This window comes from Urocampus carinirostris, chromosome 3, assembly GCF_059441175.1.
Source record: "Urocampus carinirostris isolate Australia breed hairy pipefish chromosome 3, RoL_Ucar_1.0, whole genome shotgun sequence".
Taxonomy (NCBI): domain Eukaryota; kingdom Metazoa; phylum Chordata; class Actinopteri; order Syngnathiformes; family Syngnathidae; genus Urocampus; species Urocampus carinirostris.
In genome coordinates this window covers 11,279,804-11,297,591 of record NC_142351.1, presented here as the reverse complement: position 1 = coordinate 11,297,591, position 17,788 = coordinate 11,279,804, and the positions used below count along the sequence as shown (strand labels likewise).

The following is a 17,788-nucleotide window of genomic DNA, read 5'->3' as shown; positions in this document are numbered from 1 at the left end:
CACGTTATACAAACTCAACACTGCCCTCTAGCCGCCGGTGAGAGCATTTGGATTTCATTCATTATCCATCTTTTATCTGCACCACTTATCCTCAGTAGAGTCGCAGGGGTGCTGGAGCCCACCCCAGCTATCTCCGGGCTGTGGGCAGGGGACACCCTGAACCCGTTGCCAGCCAGTCGCAGGGCACACAGAGACAGACAACGCACTCGCTCATTCACACTTAGGGACAATTTAAACTAGCCAATTCACCTGACATGCATGTTTTTGGAATGTGGGAGGAAACTGGGGTGCCCGGAGGACACCCATGCAAGCGAGGGGAGAATATGCAAACTCCACACAGGAAAGTTCGATCTCATGACCTCAGAACTGTGCCGCACACACGCTAACCAGTGCGCCGCTGTGCTGCTGGATTTCATTCATTTAGTAAAAAAAAAATTATAACTTTTGATAGAAGAGGCACCCTTTTTGAACATTGTAAGAAATTGATAGCGGACCGAATTAAATCAACCAACGGGCTGGATCTGGCCCGCAGGCCATGTGTTTGACATGCCTTATGTAGACACATACCTGAGTTTGTAGGTTGACAACATCTGCCTCCATTTCGTTGTTGGACTCGTTGAGGTCATTAATCTCTTTGTTGAGCTGCTTAATGTCCTCATCATTATCAAGAACTAAACAGACAAAATGAAATCATTTTAAATTCATCCATCAGTGGTGTACAATTGTTAAAAAGTATATCTACATATCAATTTCTTACCGTCACTGGCTCTGAATTTGGTGCTGACATAGTCCTCTGTGAGAAATTTAGCCTTTTTCTTGGCATACAATGCCCTGGGGCACCCTGAGAGGCTGTACAAAACACACATAGGACATATGACTATTATTTGGAGTGTACAAAAAATGAACACTGTATAAAAAGCAGCTACATCCATCCATCCATCCATTATCTGCACCGCTTATCCTCATTAGGGTCGCGGGGGCGCTGGAGCCCATCCCAGCCATCTTCAGGCAGTGGGCTGGGGACATCCTGAACTGGTTGCCAGCCAGTCGCAGGGCACACAGGGACAGACAATTGGCTCGCTCATTCACACCTAGGGACAATTTGAACCGTTTTTGGAATGTGGGAGGAAACCGGAGTGCCGGAGAAACCCACAGTAGCACGGGGAGAACATGCAAACTCCGCACAGGAAGGGAGATAAAAAGCAGCTACAATTAGCATTAAAAACGTAAAACATTACACATTCCAAAATTACATATTTACGATATAATTACCACAAATTCCGGACAACAGACCACATCTAATTAAAAGCCCCAATGTGTAATAATTGACCACTAGACGGCACTATGTTTTCTGGTACGAGCCAGTGATGCCGGAAGAAAATGGTGCCAATCCATGAAGGTATTACGCGGTAAAGAAAGAATTACAAATTTCTCGACCTATGATTTTTTTTATAAAAATTACCATTGGTATTTTCATCCAGAGCCAACGCATTTGGCCTGGGGGCCCCACAAACCTGACGCCGTTTTCAGCTAAGTCTTTTATTTTTTTAGTTCTGCTGCGAGTTGTTTACATCACGTGATTTCATGTCATGTGACTATTCAAGATCACAGTTACAAAGACAGGCACATATTGACTACTGCGCCAAAAGAAAACAAGAAATAAGGCTGTGTTGCGCAAATTGTGAGCCCTATAATTCTAGACAGTACCAGGGCAACCATACTGAGAATAGTACCAGATATCAAAACAGACGTGGAAGTCATCTTTTTGTGTTGTTATTGGTGGTTGCCTCAGTATCAAACCAAATTCCATTTGTTTGCTATTGTAAGTATGCTATATTTTCAATAAAGTACACTTAAACCTCCAGTTTTGCTTCTGTTATGTATTATATGAATAATGTTGGCAAAAACATGGACTAATTTCTCAATTAAAAGGGTGTCATGAATGTTTCCCGAGTCCATTCGTTGTGGAAAAGAGCAGCTAGCTGTTTTCCTCGATGCAACCATGAAAAAAAAGAATAAGCCCCACCGAATTTAAAGCCCAAGTGTTTAAAATGTAGCAAATAAGTAGTGGCTTGTAGTTTGGGATTTATGGTATGTTATTTTCTTTTTACTTTAAGGTACTGTCCGGAATTAGAAACTTTGTTCCTCTCTGCCATGACCTCCTGACTTAAATCCATGATCGCAGCAACAGTCAGCTCGTTTATCAAGTACCAATGATAATAACAACGATAGCAATAATATTAATAATAACAGTTATGATATAACAATAGCAACAATAACAACAAAGATAACCATAGTTGTAAACGCACTATTCCCAATCTCTCGTATCACTCATACCCAATTTTCTTCATTTCCGTATTCCGCCAGTAATGTTTTTTTCTATTTAAATTTGAACAAGTGAATAGTTGGACATTGTTTGATCTCGTCTTGTAAATTGCATGCTTTTCCTGATAGTTCTCACCTTTGGGATTATGAATTTACTGCAGCCCCTTAAGTTATAATTTCCCTCTTTCCGAATGAAATTTTTTTTGATGTTTTCTGGCACTATGTTTTTGTTGACCTTAAAAAGCAGTTGTGCAGTGAACATTTTTACTAAATCATTAACTTTTAATAATTTGGAGTGCAGCAATAAAATATTAGCATGATCTCGATATCCTTGATAATCAACAAATCAGTTATTCATGCAGTTTTTGTCCTTCAGAAAATGTTTTTCGTTTTATTTGATTTTATATCATACATTTCATCACATGGGCAGCACGGCGGCGCAGTGGTTAGTGCGTGTGCAGGCACAGTTCTAAGGTCTTGGGAACCTCCTGTGTGGGTTCAAATCCAGCTACTGGATTTCCTGTGCGGAGTTTGTATGTTCTCCCCGTGCTTGCGTGGGTTTCCTCCGGGCACTCCGGTTTCCTCCCACATTCCAAAAACATGCATTTCAGGTGAATTGTCCCTAGGTGTGAATGAGCGAGCGAGTTGTCTGTCCCTGTGTCCCCTGCCCACTGCCCGATGATTGCTGGGATGGGCTCCAGCACCCCCGCGACCCTACTGAGGATAAGCGGTGCAGCTAATGAGATGAGATGAGATTTCATCACATTACTCATGAAATGCCAACTGTGTGTGCAGCCCACCTGCGGTGTGTGAGGAAGCTGCCGTTTGCGTGTCCAGAGCCATCACACCCCGGGGTAGGACATGTCAGTCCTTCTGTCTTGAAAGCTTTCCAGTTGAAGGCCGTACCGTTCAGGAAACCCTCTTTGTGCCTGCGGGCCACAAGCGGGCACCCGTAGGCGCTCCGGTGTGTGGCGTACTTGCCGCTGATGTGTCCCAAGCTGTCACAGCCCGGTACTGGACATCTGCTGTGAGCAAATCAGAGGATACAGAAGGAAAAAAAAGGAGTAGGGCAGAAAGAGAAGGAAAAGGGGCAGAAAAGAGTGAGAATGCAAAAGGTTAGATAAAAAGAATGAAAGGAGTGAATATGACATTGAATTTATTCTTTGGGCAAAAACCCATTTGCTGAGTTGAGCTATTTATCTACATTACATCATGCAAACAATGACACTACTGTACTCGAGTAATAAGCTATTCATCATCATGTTGACATTACAGTTTTGTGCGCAAGAGCAACATGAAGCTAATGTTTTTCATAAATATGTATTGACAATCTGCTCTATATGATTTGGCTTCTACCATCACTGTGTGCAGCTCAATGTCTTTCCCCTTGTGACGGGGGCCTGACTGATGCAGTCACGTGGACAGGTCGCTACCTCTACATATGATTCACAGTGACTTTCCTTGCTCTGCCTTCAGTGCAGTTTACCTACGTCTTGCTAAAAGCAGACATTAAGACTTTCTTTACGAACTTTAAAAGCTCCGAGTCCTCCTGGTTGTCCTTGGTAGGAGTTTTAATTCCACTTTTCTTGGCACGCGGGCACCCAGAGAGACTGAAAACACAAAGTATGGAGTTGATAACATAAGGTGGAGGAAAGAGCTGGTCAAGTGATTTCTTGATAAAGAAAGAACAAGAAGGCAAGAAAGAATATTTTCTTTAACCAAATCACAAACCAAGTTCCGAAATACGGACGAAATATATCATATTGTCTGTGTATGTATGTAGTGCCTGTCTAACTCTATCATGAACTGTCACTGAGCCTCTCTGACTGACTGTGTTTGTGGTCATGTGTGTGCAAGCGAGTGCAATTTGTCTTTTTCTGTTTGTGTTTGTGTGTTACCTTCTGTGGGAGACGTAGTTTCCTGTGATATGACCTGAGCCGTCACAACCTGGGGTAGGACATCTGGGAGAATAAAAACAGCAGAATGAAAAAGGCAACAATGAGAGAGAGAGACAGCTATTTGTAAATTGTTCTCAGTTTATATTTTTGAGCACTGCAAACACAGTGTATTTCCCAATCCAAAATAATCGGCGGTTATTGCAAATTGAAATCAAAGCAAGAACAGGCCGAGGCAAAGATAAGCACAATCAAAGCTGTGTAGCATTGGTTTCAGTAGCAGTGCAGTGAAAAGACAGTGCAGGTGTAGTAGCGAAGACATACTTGAGTTCAGGGGTGTGTGCTGCCAGGAGGGACCGGAGGCTCTTATCAGCGAGAGGACACCCAGAGAGACTGAAGGGACATTGGGGGAGAGGAGAGCAAGTGAAGGACAGGCAGAAGAAGAGAATAAAGACAGAGGAGAAGGTACGAGAGAGGGGAAAAAGACGTGAGTGAAGGGGAATCCAGATTGCGAGGCATACCAAGGTCATTTAGGAAAGAGAAAGGCGATGAGAAGTAAATCACTGATGCATATCTGAGTGTCACTGTCCGTCTTTGCAACTCGGTGCTGTGCTAGAAATATGACCTCTGAAGTGACAGCTTCTTATAACATTTAAATTTGTGCTTTGAATTTAGTAAAACTTTGGACAGATCTTTAGAAATAGTTCTATTTCGTCCCTCCCGATTGCCCATGGCAATGCTTCAAGCACTGATTTTTCTCTTTGCACATGCGCAGCCCAAAGTATGCATACCAAATAATGATTTGTGACCCTAGAAGGTGTAGAAATTCTGTCTTTCTTCAACTTTTTGTCGCATGTACTTTTGCCCCTCGTGGTGCGCTGGACGATTGCGATGCTAGTGGCGTCTTATTGCAATCAAGTCCTGTCCAATTTTTGCAATGGATGACTTTCTTTGCTGAATGGAGTGTCTTTTTGTGCCCGACCGTATTAAGGAAGAGCGCAGCCCTCTGTCCCTTGATGCTGACCATGCTGTTTGTTGTCTGACTTATTACCATCCTCAACCACTGGAGGCTGTCCGCCTGGTGCGAGCGCCCTCTTGTCTTCTATTTTAGCGATTCCATTTCATTCTAAGCGCTCCGAGCATCGCAGTGGTGCTGCTGCTGGTGCCATCAGAGATTTCCCCTTTGCCGGCTGGGTGTGTTTGAGGTGAGGTCGCTCCTACTGGATCAATCCCCTCCTGCTGTCCCTGGTTAGATTCGTCTTTTGCTCGTATTGGCTCCTTCTAAGAGTGCCGGCGAGTTACATGCCTTGACCGTTAGTCCCACCAGCCTGCGTTGGCACTTGGCTGAATGCTGCCTTCATTCCCAAGGTGCTTTCTGGCTCCTGTTTGAACAGGCCACGACAGCTTGAGCGTTACACTCCTCCTTTGGATGAGGGTGGAGACAGACTCTTGCGCAGGATGTGTATGTTGCGCTGCTACGTTGATAAGTTTATTTCAGTGGAACAGTCATTATATTGAAATGGTGCAAGCCTGTTATTTTTCATGAGGCCGCTAACGTGTGTGCGTTTTATGCACTGGGCAGCACAAATGCGTGCCAGTGTTGAGAGGTTTCGTCAATTTGATTGTCTTCTTTTTAGATTTTGCAGTTAATTCTTGATCAAAATCCCAAAGCTAGTTGGAAATTAAGAACTTGTAGTGTATAAACAAATATCGGGTTCTCAATTTACTCTCAACGCAAACTAAAATCAAGCATATCTTGTCTCGGATGTGAAATAGATTGTTCGATTTTTGATTACTAAACAATTGTACGTGGTTAACATTTTAGCACTTTTTTGAAGGACTACAAGCACATACCTGACCTTGGTTTCCTCCAATTATTTTTCAAGGTTACATGTTTTCACTGATATGAAACAAAATGTTGTCATTTTATTTATATTATCTTTATTTTTCTTATTAGTATATATGGTGTTGGAGTAATCCAAAAGTAATCGAAAGTAATCAAGTCACCGCAATATTATAGCTTTCAGATTGCATTACTAAGACCGTTTTTCAAAAAGTAACTGTAACCGTATCAGATTACATTTTTAAAGTAACCCTTCCAACCTTGATAATACGGTGAGTTTTCGTTCATCCAGTCAATTTTTCCTTTGCTATGGTGGGTCGTTTAAAGGTTTTGCTCTATCTAAGGAGCGCTTAACCGACTGGATGTCATTCGGCAGTCTTGCACCACCTTCGGCTGCCCCCTGCCTTCGCGGGTGTGTTGGCATTCGACCAGGGATGCTCCCACTTGGGCTGCATTGAAAGACATCTGTGCACATTTGCCCGGTTCTACAGCGTCGATATGGCTTCCCCGACACTGCTTTACGTGCCATTGGTACTGCTGAGGCTTCTAAGTGAGGTTTGTTTGTTTCTGGGATTCCTTGTGGCTATGCCGGTATTAATAATTCAGTGCATGGAAGTCAGGAGGGATGAAATAGAACAAAATTTCCGCAAGTACTAATGGTTGTAAGAGACCCGGACGACCGCCATAGTTTCTTGTCACTCGGAATCTTCTGTAGGAAACCAACCTGTGCAGACACTAGGATTTATACACCTTCTATGGTCACAGGTGACTATTTTGGAATTCCTATCTGAAACTGAACATGCACAAAGGGAACAATCAGTGCTTGAAGTATTTCTTCAGGTGGTCACACGGGACTCAGAGAACTGTAGTTTAATACGTAACCTTTGTTTTCTCTTCATCCCTAAAGCCAAATAGCTAGTTGGTCGGAACTGTAGATGTATAAATAAATGAATCATCCTTGTAGCACTGTTTTTTAACAGTATCTAGCCCTTCATACATACAACTCTACTCATGCTGGTAGTCTGTAGAGGATCTACCAGATTCACCATTACAATTCAAAGTAAAAACCTTTTGCATTTGGGATAAAAATGTGATTTAATTAAATCAAATTAAAAATATTTATACTACTACAGGTCTTTAGCTCACATTTTTAGTAAGCTATGAAGAATTATTAAACCTTTTTCCACCATTCAGCTAACAAAACATGGTTGCTTACTCATTTGACTAATTTACTGCAACCGTATATAAAATGTTTGACGTCAACGGCACCGGAAATGTTCGCTTAAGTATAAAAAAAAAGGAAGGAAGGCTGTGCACACATTCATACGTAGTTTAGGTCAGAAATTCCTGAACAATTTAAACAAAGCACAGTCTCAAAAATGTGTTTCTTAAAACACTCCTTAATGTTGTTCAAAAAACAGAATTCAATTTTAAAAAGCTAAAATACTGCCACGTAGCACTCATATTAAGCTGCAAATAAATATAAGCTAATACATGCTTAGTGAATTAATGTTACAGCGAACGCTTAAGGTGTTAAGTAATTATTGTTAGTGGGCTGTAAGTTAAGTATATAAGGAAAAAAAGGAAAACATCCTTTCCCTTCTTTCTTCATTTTACTATCGCTCTACGAAAGCGTTGCAGGGTGATAAAAGTCCATTAAAAATGAAAGAAATTACTCTAATAGATTGAAAAACATATTGTGTTACTACAATATTTTTTTTTTATATTTGATTATAGTTTGGATTTTTAATGCTGCATTATTTTTTAGAACTTCAATAAGTCAAACTTTGAGAAGACAACTTAAGGTGAGCTCAGTTAGTACCAGAGGTAATCTGAGTAAAGTAATGATCATAATTTTCAAAAGGCTATATCATTAGACGCAGGGTTGGGTAGGGTTACTTTAACTGGATTACTTTCAATTACTTTTGGATTACTCCAATACCAAATATGCTAATAAAAGACAAAATAAACTAAATATGAATAAAATGACTAAATTTTGTGCAGGCTTGGGGAGTAACGGAATACAAAAATGATGTTGGCAAGCTGTTTGGATTGATTTTCATTTTGTTTCTGTTGCATTTTATGTTAGTTTTGCCGGAGATCAAAGAGATCAAAGCCAGGAAAGAAAGCTTACCACCTGTTGTGAGTCATAATTTTATTCATATTTAGTTTCTTTTGTCTTTTATTAGCATATTTGGTATTGGAGTAATCCAAAAGTAATTGAAAGTAATCACCTTAAAGTAACCCTACCCAACCCTGATAAGACGGAAGCAAAATGTTTGCCCAATACCTGCGATGAGATGCATAATTCCCTGTGATGTGTCCACTTCCATCACATCCAGGTGTTGGACATCTAGAAAAAAACAGATTTAGAATAAACAAACAATTGTTATTTTCTTATAAAGAATAACCAAAAACTCCTGAAGACTTTCCGAGTGGAATATTGGGGATTCTCTCTAAACCTGATACTTACGAGAGCAACTCCTTCTTGCTGTCCTTGGGTTGGAACTTGACCCTGAAATTTGGGGTTGTGACCTCTCCAGGGTACTTTTTGTCCTCCATTAAATCTTGCGTCATGTCACCATCCTCTTGGTCGGATAAGACATACAACTGTCCGGCGGTATCCATCTGGAGATTGTGGAAATCAAAAGGAAAGGAACATTATAAGAACGGCCTTGCTTATCAACATATTTGTAATGTTCAGTAGATGTGGAAGTGGAGACCCTTGGCAAAAAGCATGGTTAAGTCTAAGGAATTGGGGGTTCATGATAAATACACAAAGAGTACATAGTAAAAATCTAACCATACCAAATAACTGACGGATGTCGGAGTTCCATTCTGATGAATTAGGACAATTGTGAAGGAATTAAGAACTAGTCTTAGTGTCTGATAGAATGCGTGTGTATGCCGAGTTCTTCCGAGGCTGACATTGTTAACCTGTGTATGCTTGCCAGGTGAATCCTTGAGATTTTAAATCCCGTCTCCTGCATCCTTCATGTAAATATTACGTTTCAAAGGCTTACATTATTATTCTTCAGAAAACTATAGTTTAAAAGGTTTTCAAATTATTATGCTGGTACTTTTTCAAGGTGAGTAGTTTTTGGGCGAAAAGGTTTCTTTCAAAGCGCCATATTGTCATTAAAAATCAGGTCTTTAATATTTCTTTTGAAAAACTTCAAAGCAGTAGGGATTAGCATACGGAAAGGATGGTGCAATGCACCTGACACAACTCCACTGTTTCTCAGTGCAATGTTTTAACCGAGCAGTAACTCTTTCTGTGACATAAGCGAACAATAGAAAGAGGAAAGGCGATGGGAAATAAACATTTTTTTGGACGTTCTTGTGGGATTTCTTTAAGTTGCAACAGTTCCTCTGTGTTGAACAGCGCAGGAAATACCGTTTGATTTTGAAAAAGTTTCGCACAGTGGCAACAGACTAACCTCGTCAATTTCCTCCTCCCTTTGGCGGTTGTGTTTGGTGAAATCTAGAGGACCTTCCCACTCCTCTTGCTTGTAACTCTGTAGGTTCGGCGATGTCATTCCGCTGCTTCCCCCATGATGCAAGGAGGAAGACGAAGAAGTAGAAGGGGCTGGGGAACGGACCCCTGGGCTGGTGCCAGACAGGCTGCCTTCATGTTTAATGGGCTTCTTCATACTCAGGTCCAGGGTACCATTCTCGTCTATCTCGATGTTCATTTCCTGGGAAAATATTCAGAGCTCACGTTGTATAAAACTAACCTGGAATCTTACACGATTGATTTGACAAGGCCTTATTATGGGATAATATGAGGCTACTTTCTTTGTCGTGAGTTGTGTTGTGTAAAGTGATGAGATGCAGCAGGTTGACTTGTTTAATCTATTGAAATTGGCAATACACATGCTGATCAATTTCACCCACTACACTAATGGTTCATCCCACTAGCGTCAGGGCACAGATACAGAAGATTTTGGAAGGGCTTCCTTGGGAAAAGCCTGATCCCCTCTGCCATTACCCTTCCAACAGGCCCTGCTGACACATCCAATCAGTCTACCCTCATTATCCTACTCTCATGTATGTTTGTCATTCCGCTGTTTTTTTAATGGTTGTGGTTTTTCCTTGGTACAGTCAGGAATGAATTTCCCTAAGTCAAGTCAAGTCAAATTTATTTATATAGCCCTTAATCACAAAAATGTTTTAAAGGACTGCACAGGATTACAATGACACAATTACCTGGACCAAAAATTTAAATCCACATCTCTGAATCCATATCTAAACATTCCCCCACCCGAAAACAACAAAACTTCCCTATAGAGTGGGTATAGAGAAAAAGGAAATGGGGAATGTTCCCAGAAATGTCCCTTGATGAACAGCTCACCCTTCTATTATTTATTTCTAATTGGATCGTGTTTTGATGCAAGATCAGTCCTAATTGATGTGAACTATTTTGCTACACAACGAGGTCAGAAAATAATGACACAACAACTAAAATGGCTGCATCTTCAGATAGTCACTATCCTTTGTTGAAATCTCTAAGAAATCCTCCTATAACCAAGACAGGCAATGGACAAAAGAAGAAGCATTTACATTCTCCCACTGTTAGGAGAAACTGCTTTAAGATTCACAATATAGGACAAAGTGACATTCCAATTACACCTCTAGTGTGTTCACAGAAAGTAAAGAGTATTTCAGAGTAACAGCACAGGAGTAATGAAAATATGGACTCAAGAATGACTGTAGCGGAGGGGAGCGGAATGTGAAGATGTGTCAGGACCAGAACGGAAACAGGACCCACTTGCGTGACGTTTACCACAAGTTTTATTGAAAGAGAGAGGAACGGCTGCGCCCACGATCCGGTGTTTGCTAGGCGCGGGAAGCAAGTTTCTCTCGTACTCGGATTGTTATCTGAACGCGGAAGTGGATCTTCCGTAGCGAGCGATGGCGGTGTCAGGGGCGGAAAACTGGTCGGTAGCCGGGACTGGGAGAGCAAGACGTAGTCGGGATCAAAACAGGTCGTAGCGGGAGACAAACAGGAGCAAAAAACGGGACAACCCGATTCAAAAAAGGCTTGCCTTGTATACACGGAGATTCGCACGCAGACTGACAACAGAGGATTGACAGGACAGGGTTCAAATAGTGAAAGAGAGCCAATCAGAACCCGCGGCGGTTGGCGCCAAATGAGCAGACACAGGTGAATCGCACCGGTAATCATGACAAGATGGAGAAGAGGTGAACGGGAGAAGACAAACGATTTGCCCGGAGTGGAGAGCGCACAGCATTTGTGCTTCAGATTATTCGAGAAGAAAAGGCTACCTGGTAGAATAAAACCGAACCGGTCCAAATTCGACAGCAACATGAGAAGTGTGTGAGGTGTAGGGATAAAAGAAAAGGGGCAAGGTGATGCAAGTACATCTCAACTACAGCTATTGCTGTAGATCATTGGCCGATTTGATGACACAAAACTGGTGGGGCAGCAAAAACGCGGAGAAAAGAAAGGACGTTGTTGTGCCCTGCTGCGTCTCATGCTACAATTCTCTCGTAATTGCCGAGGTTTGGGGAGAGATGAAAGGCGCAATCTTTACAATGATGACATCCCTTGTAAATAATGTATCTTTGATCCTCGCCTTAGAAGTTTGTCAGCGTGCGTCAACGACTCAGGGCAGCGGCATACCTTGTTTTGCGGTTTGGTGCTAAGGTTCTCCGGTTTCTCCCAGCAGCGCGTCGACAGGTTTAGGATAGCGGTGGCAGCCATGTGGGCAGCTTCGGCGTCGTGGGAGTAGTCATAGACCAGGGAGGAAGGATTGCCGTAACCGGGGAGCACGAGGTTTGGTGATGAGGATTTAGGAAACGAAGGTTTACCTGACAGAAACAGTACAAGAACCGTAATACGGTGTATTAGTTTGGCGTTATGAAGGTGGTATTTGAGTAAGTAATAAAAAGACAATATTAAACGGAAAGTCAGTCCTTAAAACTCAACCAGGGTTGGGTAGGGTTACTTTAACTGGATTACTTTCAATGACTTTTGGATTACTCCAATACCAAATATGCTAATAAAAGACAAAAGAAACTAAATATGAATAAAATTACTAAATTTTGTGCAGGCTTGGGGAGTAACGGAATACATGGAACGGCAAAAATGATGTTGGCAAGCTGTTTGGATTTATTTTCGTTTTGTTTCTGTTGCATTTTATGTTAGTTTTGCTGGAGATCAAAGAGATCAAAGCCAGGAGAGAAAGCTTACCACGTGTTGTGAGTCATAATTTTATTCATATTTAGTTTCTTTTGTCTTTTATTAGCATATTTGGTATTGGAGTAATCCAAAAGTCATTGAAAGTAATCCAGTTAAAGTAACCCTACCAAACCCTGAACTCTCTCTCTATGCACCCTCGACACTTTTAGCTAATCTGTGCTTTTCTACCACTAGTGCCGAAAATGCTGTAGCGCAGTGGTAGGCAACCACCGGACCAGTACTGGGCCTTGGGTCATTTGGTACAGGGCCGAACAGAACAGAAAGAGCCTTATTTTTTTGCTTATGCTGTATTCATTTGTGTCAACAAGATTTGAATTGACCTTCTGGTGCACGTTGTACACGGGTTTTACAGGAGTATATTATCGTATTCGAGCGATGATTGATCATTCGACAAATTCTGCCGACCAAATTTGCTCACCATTTGTTACAATGTTAATCAGTCAAATCTTAATCGCTAGACCAATAGGAATGTTGATAATATGGGAAAAGGCATAAAACTTCATCTCATTATCACACAAGTTTTACTTACAGTGGCACAGTGTATAACAGTGTGAAGGGGAATTGTGGGAAATACTTCAGCCAGAACAATATTATCATTATCTCAGCGTGAAGGATAATACTCCCACACTTTACTCCTTTGTAGTATTTATTCACACTTTTTAATTTGTTGGTTTTATTTGAGTTGCTTGTCTGTTGAATTTGTAAAAAAAAATGGTATGTTAATAATTGTAAATTTGTGTCCTTATTGGACAATAAAATTGTCTAATTTCCAGGAATGTCTTTTTTAAAGCAACTCTCAACCCTCAGTGACATTTTTGCCTGGTTCTTTAGTCTTTAATGGATTAAACACAGCATTCAAAAGAATATTGTGTTTGTAGGACAAGAATTGGGCAGCAATTTCTTTTCCTCAAGGGGTGCCCATTTTTCCAATAGCTGTCAAACAAAAAATACATCACAGTTGCTAAGTGCAAGTCAATTACAGATCAAATATTTTCTGGGTTTGCTAACATGAAACAGCGAGTTGCCCCGTGAGACTGATTTAAAACAAAAGTATTTTGCGGATTCAGTCATATTCTACATATGTAATATTCAATCAGATAACACTTTTACACCTAGGGGCTGTATATAAGTTTTAAAGATAATTTTGAGGTTTACAATCAATGTTCCCTCTAATTTTCCACGGGTCTGAGCGTTTACACAAAGTCGGTGAGCAACGCTTGAAACAACAGTGAGCAACCATAATCCCAAGTGTGGCAAGATAATTAATTATCAAACATGTCCAAAACCTGACATCAAGTTACATTTTGCTGAGTTTCCGGCAATGCAAAATTATTTTTCTCTTTTGAATGAATTGACTCATGTACTATTGCAAAGGTTGTACGGCCTACAAACGTCGTTTGTTCTTGCAATTCTTTCACAAGATATCCATTTCTTTTTTTTTTCCTGATATATTTTGTCGCATAATATTAACATTTTTGGGGGCTTATTTAGTTGGTTGCAAGATACATAACTGTACTTAATCACATTTTTTAGATTCACTTGATATAATTGGAAATGATTTGAATGCAACACAAACTTTTTCTTCTTTTTTCCGTGTTTTTTTCCTTTAAAAAAAGTCTCATTGTGTTCATTTTTTCCGAGCTGTTACTTTTTTCTTTTTGTTCTCTATTTACTTTTTTCCTACATTTCTTTCTCTTCTTTTTTTCTGGCTTTTTTTCTAATTTTTTCCTTCTTTTTTTTCTCTTCCTTTTGTTTTTTTTCTTCTCAGGTTTTCACTACTTTTTCATTTTGGTATTTTTTTTTCTTTTTTGTTCTATTTCCCCATTCCTTTAAGTCATTTTGTGCATAATTTTACATACTATTTGGTCAGGTTGGGATTAAAGAAGCAAAAACAACCTGAAGAGCCGTTTAAGACCCGAAAGAACCGGTTCCTTTTAGTGAGCCGAGCCGAAGAAGCCGGTTCTCGACAAACTCTACTAACTTTACTCAACTTCGTTCTACTTCGACTCGACTTCAAAATACCGCATTTAGGACACAACGTCAGGGGAACCCGTGTATTTTTACCTTCATGCACTGTAACTTTGACTTAAGTCGCTTCTTAATTAGTAATTTTGAGCCCTCATTTTTGTGCGCTGGCTAGATTTTCTGGTGCGCCTGCTTAGAGGGAACACTGTTTACAATCTATTTAAGCATTTTGAAATTGATATTTGAGTCCACATTGAGTCTTACTTTTAAAGGCTTTGGGTGAGTTTTCGCTGGTGGGCATCTTTGGCGCAAGCACACGCTTCCCGAACACTTGAGCATCAAAGCTTGCATAATCGAAGGACACCTTGGAATATTTCTCCAGCTCCTTGGCCAGATTGGCGCGGGGTGTGATCGGCGCCATGTTGGGCCCGTAGCTACCGTACTGGGGGATCTCCAGTTGCTTGACAAAGCACATGGGCCTATAAAGAGAACAAGGGGCCACTGTCAAGGTAAAACAGTATGGATGAGGAAATGGACTGAAAGATCACACAATCAGCACAGTAAAAAACAAATGAGAGAATAAAAGATGGAGGTACAGCGTGACAGTGAGAGTGGTAAGACGGGGGCACCAGTGTACTTAGCAGGAGTGCTGCTGGATTAAAAGCTTTCTTATCAGCAGAGGGCACATTTGCATGTTGTACAGCATGGAATTTATGAGCTCTAAACCCTCTCGCTTTCCTAAAGAGCCAGCGCTTTTGTCAGACCTGTTGGCGTAAATCCACTGATAGAGCCAAAAAAAGCACAAGGGTGAAAGGAGAAGGGAAAAGAAAAGGAGGGGGAAAGGAAAACAGATGAGGGAGTGGTACAACCGGGAAGGAGGCTGTGTAAGGCTGGTGTCACCTTCCGCATCTTTTGCTTACACATTTCTCTCGCCGCCGCTTCTCCTTCGAGCTACCCATCCCCCCTTATGACCAGCCCTCTTTCCTTCCTCATCCAATATCACACATTATAGACCATCACATGCTTGTTAATGATCAGCTACAGTATCAAACCTGAAGTCAGGAGGCTGTCAGAAAGGTACTCGTACGGAATGCAAATAAAAAGACAGTTTAACAAGTGTGACGGTTGCCATGGCGCCCAATTGGCCCCGCCCATGTGGCGTTAGCTGCGGCTCGTTGACAGATTGGCTTTCCGTCTATTTAAGCTCAGTGCTCTCACGCTTCCTTTGTCGGTCCGTCAACGAACCTCTGCCCCACAAGACGTGGGTTTTTACTCCATCCTGTTTCCTGTTGGTATTTCCTGTCCGGTATTGTTCCCGTTTATTTTGTCTGCTTAATATCGGTTTCCAGTTTCGTTCCCATCTAGTTTGTCCTGTTTAATTTTGATATCAATCCTGTCTGTCCCGTTGTTTAATATCAGTTTCCAGTTTTGTTCCTGTCTAGTTTGTCCTGTTTATTTTCAACATCCTGTTTTGATATCAATCCTGTCTGTCCCGTCCTGTCCGGTATCGACCCCATCTGTCCGATATCTGCTCGGGCAGTTGGTATCGATCTCGTCGGCCTCTGGCTTCCTCTCATTCCACGCCAGACTGCTGCCTAACGTGCAAGACTCCCCATTTCTCGCAAAATAAAAGGCCTTTGTGAGAAACGTCATGCATTTGGGTCCTGATCCTGTTCCGGTTTATGACAGACAAGACCCTCTTCACGAGAGTATCACAGGGGGTTTGATCTTTTTCATTTCAAATATATATTAACTATAATAATAATAATAATAATAATTTCCTTGTATTGTCATTCTGTGTAACAATGTACACAGAACGAAATGTCGATTGCACCTGACCCGTTGTAGCGAGCCGATGCAGCCGCAGCCAACAGAGGGCGCCGCCGACCACTTTTTAAGTCTTAGGAATGACTCGGCCGGGGCGCGAACCACCGACCTCCCAGTCTCAAAGCGGGCGCCTTACCATCTAGGCTACTGAGCATTAACATGAGTGTCATTACAACTTGTCTTGAATGTTGAACGCACAATGCTCAGCTGTCGTCTCACCATGGGAAGACTCAACTTTAATATGACCCCCAACAATGCCCCTATAGCTTGAATAATTAGCATCTCCCCTGCATTATTAATTAAAATACCAATGAGGAAGAGCACAGACTTAGCATAATACAGATGTCTCATTTACGCTCATCATCATTCTTTTGGCCATAATGAGGGTGCCTGGCCATCTTGGGAGATTAACGGTGAGAAAAAGATGTCCGTGTTAACACACAGGCACTAATGATTAGACCACCCGAGTGGATGCTTCAAGAGTTTCTCGAATACAGCTATGCGCAAGCCAAGTCCTAAGATCGGGAGGATCCCGGCAACCGGTATGAAGATTGACACGAGATGAACATTCTTTCCTTGAACAAGACAGCACTGCCGCCATATTTATTTGACTCTGTGAGGGATTCGTTCATCATGGTAATTGTGACATGAGACGGTAAAACTGTAGGTTATAACCGAGTTTGTGTGGTGTACGTGACTAGAGTTTCTTAACTGGTGGGTCGCGACCCACTTTTGGGTCATGGACCTTTTTCGGTGGGTTGCCTTGACAAAATAATGCAATGAAGAAAAACAACCCTAAGGGGCAAATTCCACTCCTAAACAGTAGATGGCGATAATGCCAATCAGTACCATCCCAATTGTGCTTTAGACGGAACCACATCTTATTTTATTATAAATTAGGTTTTTGATTTCTGTTTTTGCCCAAAATAATGGGTACCAAGAAAGTTAGCGCTAATGGGGACGGAAAAGTGGAAAATAGGGACAATATAGATATTACCGCAAAATACGAAAATGGTAGATGAGGAGTGCTGCTTAAAGGTACAGTACATGGTTTTAATTTTTTTTTAATCTTAACGTTTAATGGGTATATTAATCTTAACCGCCATGGTCATCGGGACACCACTTTCTGTGGTGGGTCTTGGGCAAGTACAACCTGGTGGCGCCCATCCCTCTCTAGGCCGAGGTTTTTGCTCTCCCACGTGAAACAGATAGAACTAGTTTCCGCAGTTTTAGGGGATCGGCTTATATGCGATGTAGATTTTTGTGCAGGTATATGCGCAACTTTAAGTCATTTTGGTTTTGCTGGACATTTTGTTTTTGGGAGAAAAAAATGAATGAATTCTACTGTCTCTCCTTTAAACTACACAATCCTTTCATTTGATGAATTGGAGAAGGGGTAATTTTTTTTCTTGATTTGGGTTGCAGCTTGAAATTGGGTGGGACGGTGGGTCCTCTGGACCAGTTGGGGAAAACTGATTTAGTGCTAAAACTAAAAAACACCAGTTAAATGTTATTAAATGTTATAACATGCTATAACACATTGATTGGAGTCGCTGGGATCTGCTTTACTGATTTACATATAAACCCGTGGTGGCATATAATTACCCCAAGCATAATATGCTCATTAAAAATGCATAACTACTATGTATTTAATTAAGCAATACGTACGTAAAACTGTCACAGCAGTGGCACATTCAGAAACAGTTC

General features: G+C 41.3%; 1 protein-coding gene across 7 annotated transcripts in view; it reads right to left on the bottom strand.

Moving 5' to 3' along the window:
- Window positions 1–17,788, bottom strand: part of LOC148368668 (myelin transcription factor 1-like) — a 57,142-nt gene that overhangs the window by 7,536 nt on the left and 31,818 nt on the right. For 5 of the 7 annotated variants that reach the window (XM_088330668.1, XM_088330667.1, XM_088330669.1 and 2 more), the window contains 11 exons: window positions 14,519–14,733; window positions 11,711–11,898; window positions 9,504–9,761; window positions 8,537–8,691; window positions 8,354–8,416; window positions 4,545–4,613; window positions 4,224–4,286; window positions 3,855–3,935; window positions 3,126–3,347; window positions 758–849; window positions 568–671 (listed from right to left, as the gene is read on the bottom strand). In XM_088330668.1, the coding sequence (XP_088186794.1) occupies window positions 568–671; window positions 758–849; window positions 3,126–3,347; window positions 3,855–3,935; window positions 4,224–4,286; window positions 4,545–4,613; window positions 8,354–8,416; window positions 8,537–8,691; window positions 9,504–9,761; window positions 11,711–11,898; window positions 14,519–14,733 (1,510 nt within the window). Of the gene's footprint in view, window positions 1–567; window positions 672–757; window positions 850–3,125; window positions 3,351–3,854; window positions 3,936–4,223; window positions 4,287–4,544; window positions 4,614–8,353; window positions 8,417–8,536; window positions 8,692–9,503; window positions 9,762–11,710; window positions 11,899–14,518; window positions 14,734–17,788 lie in introns of all 7 variants that reach the window. The other 2 variants (XM_088330671.1, XM_088330673.1) reach the window with 2 other exon arrangements.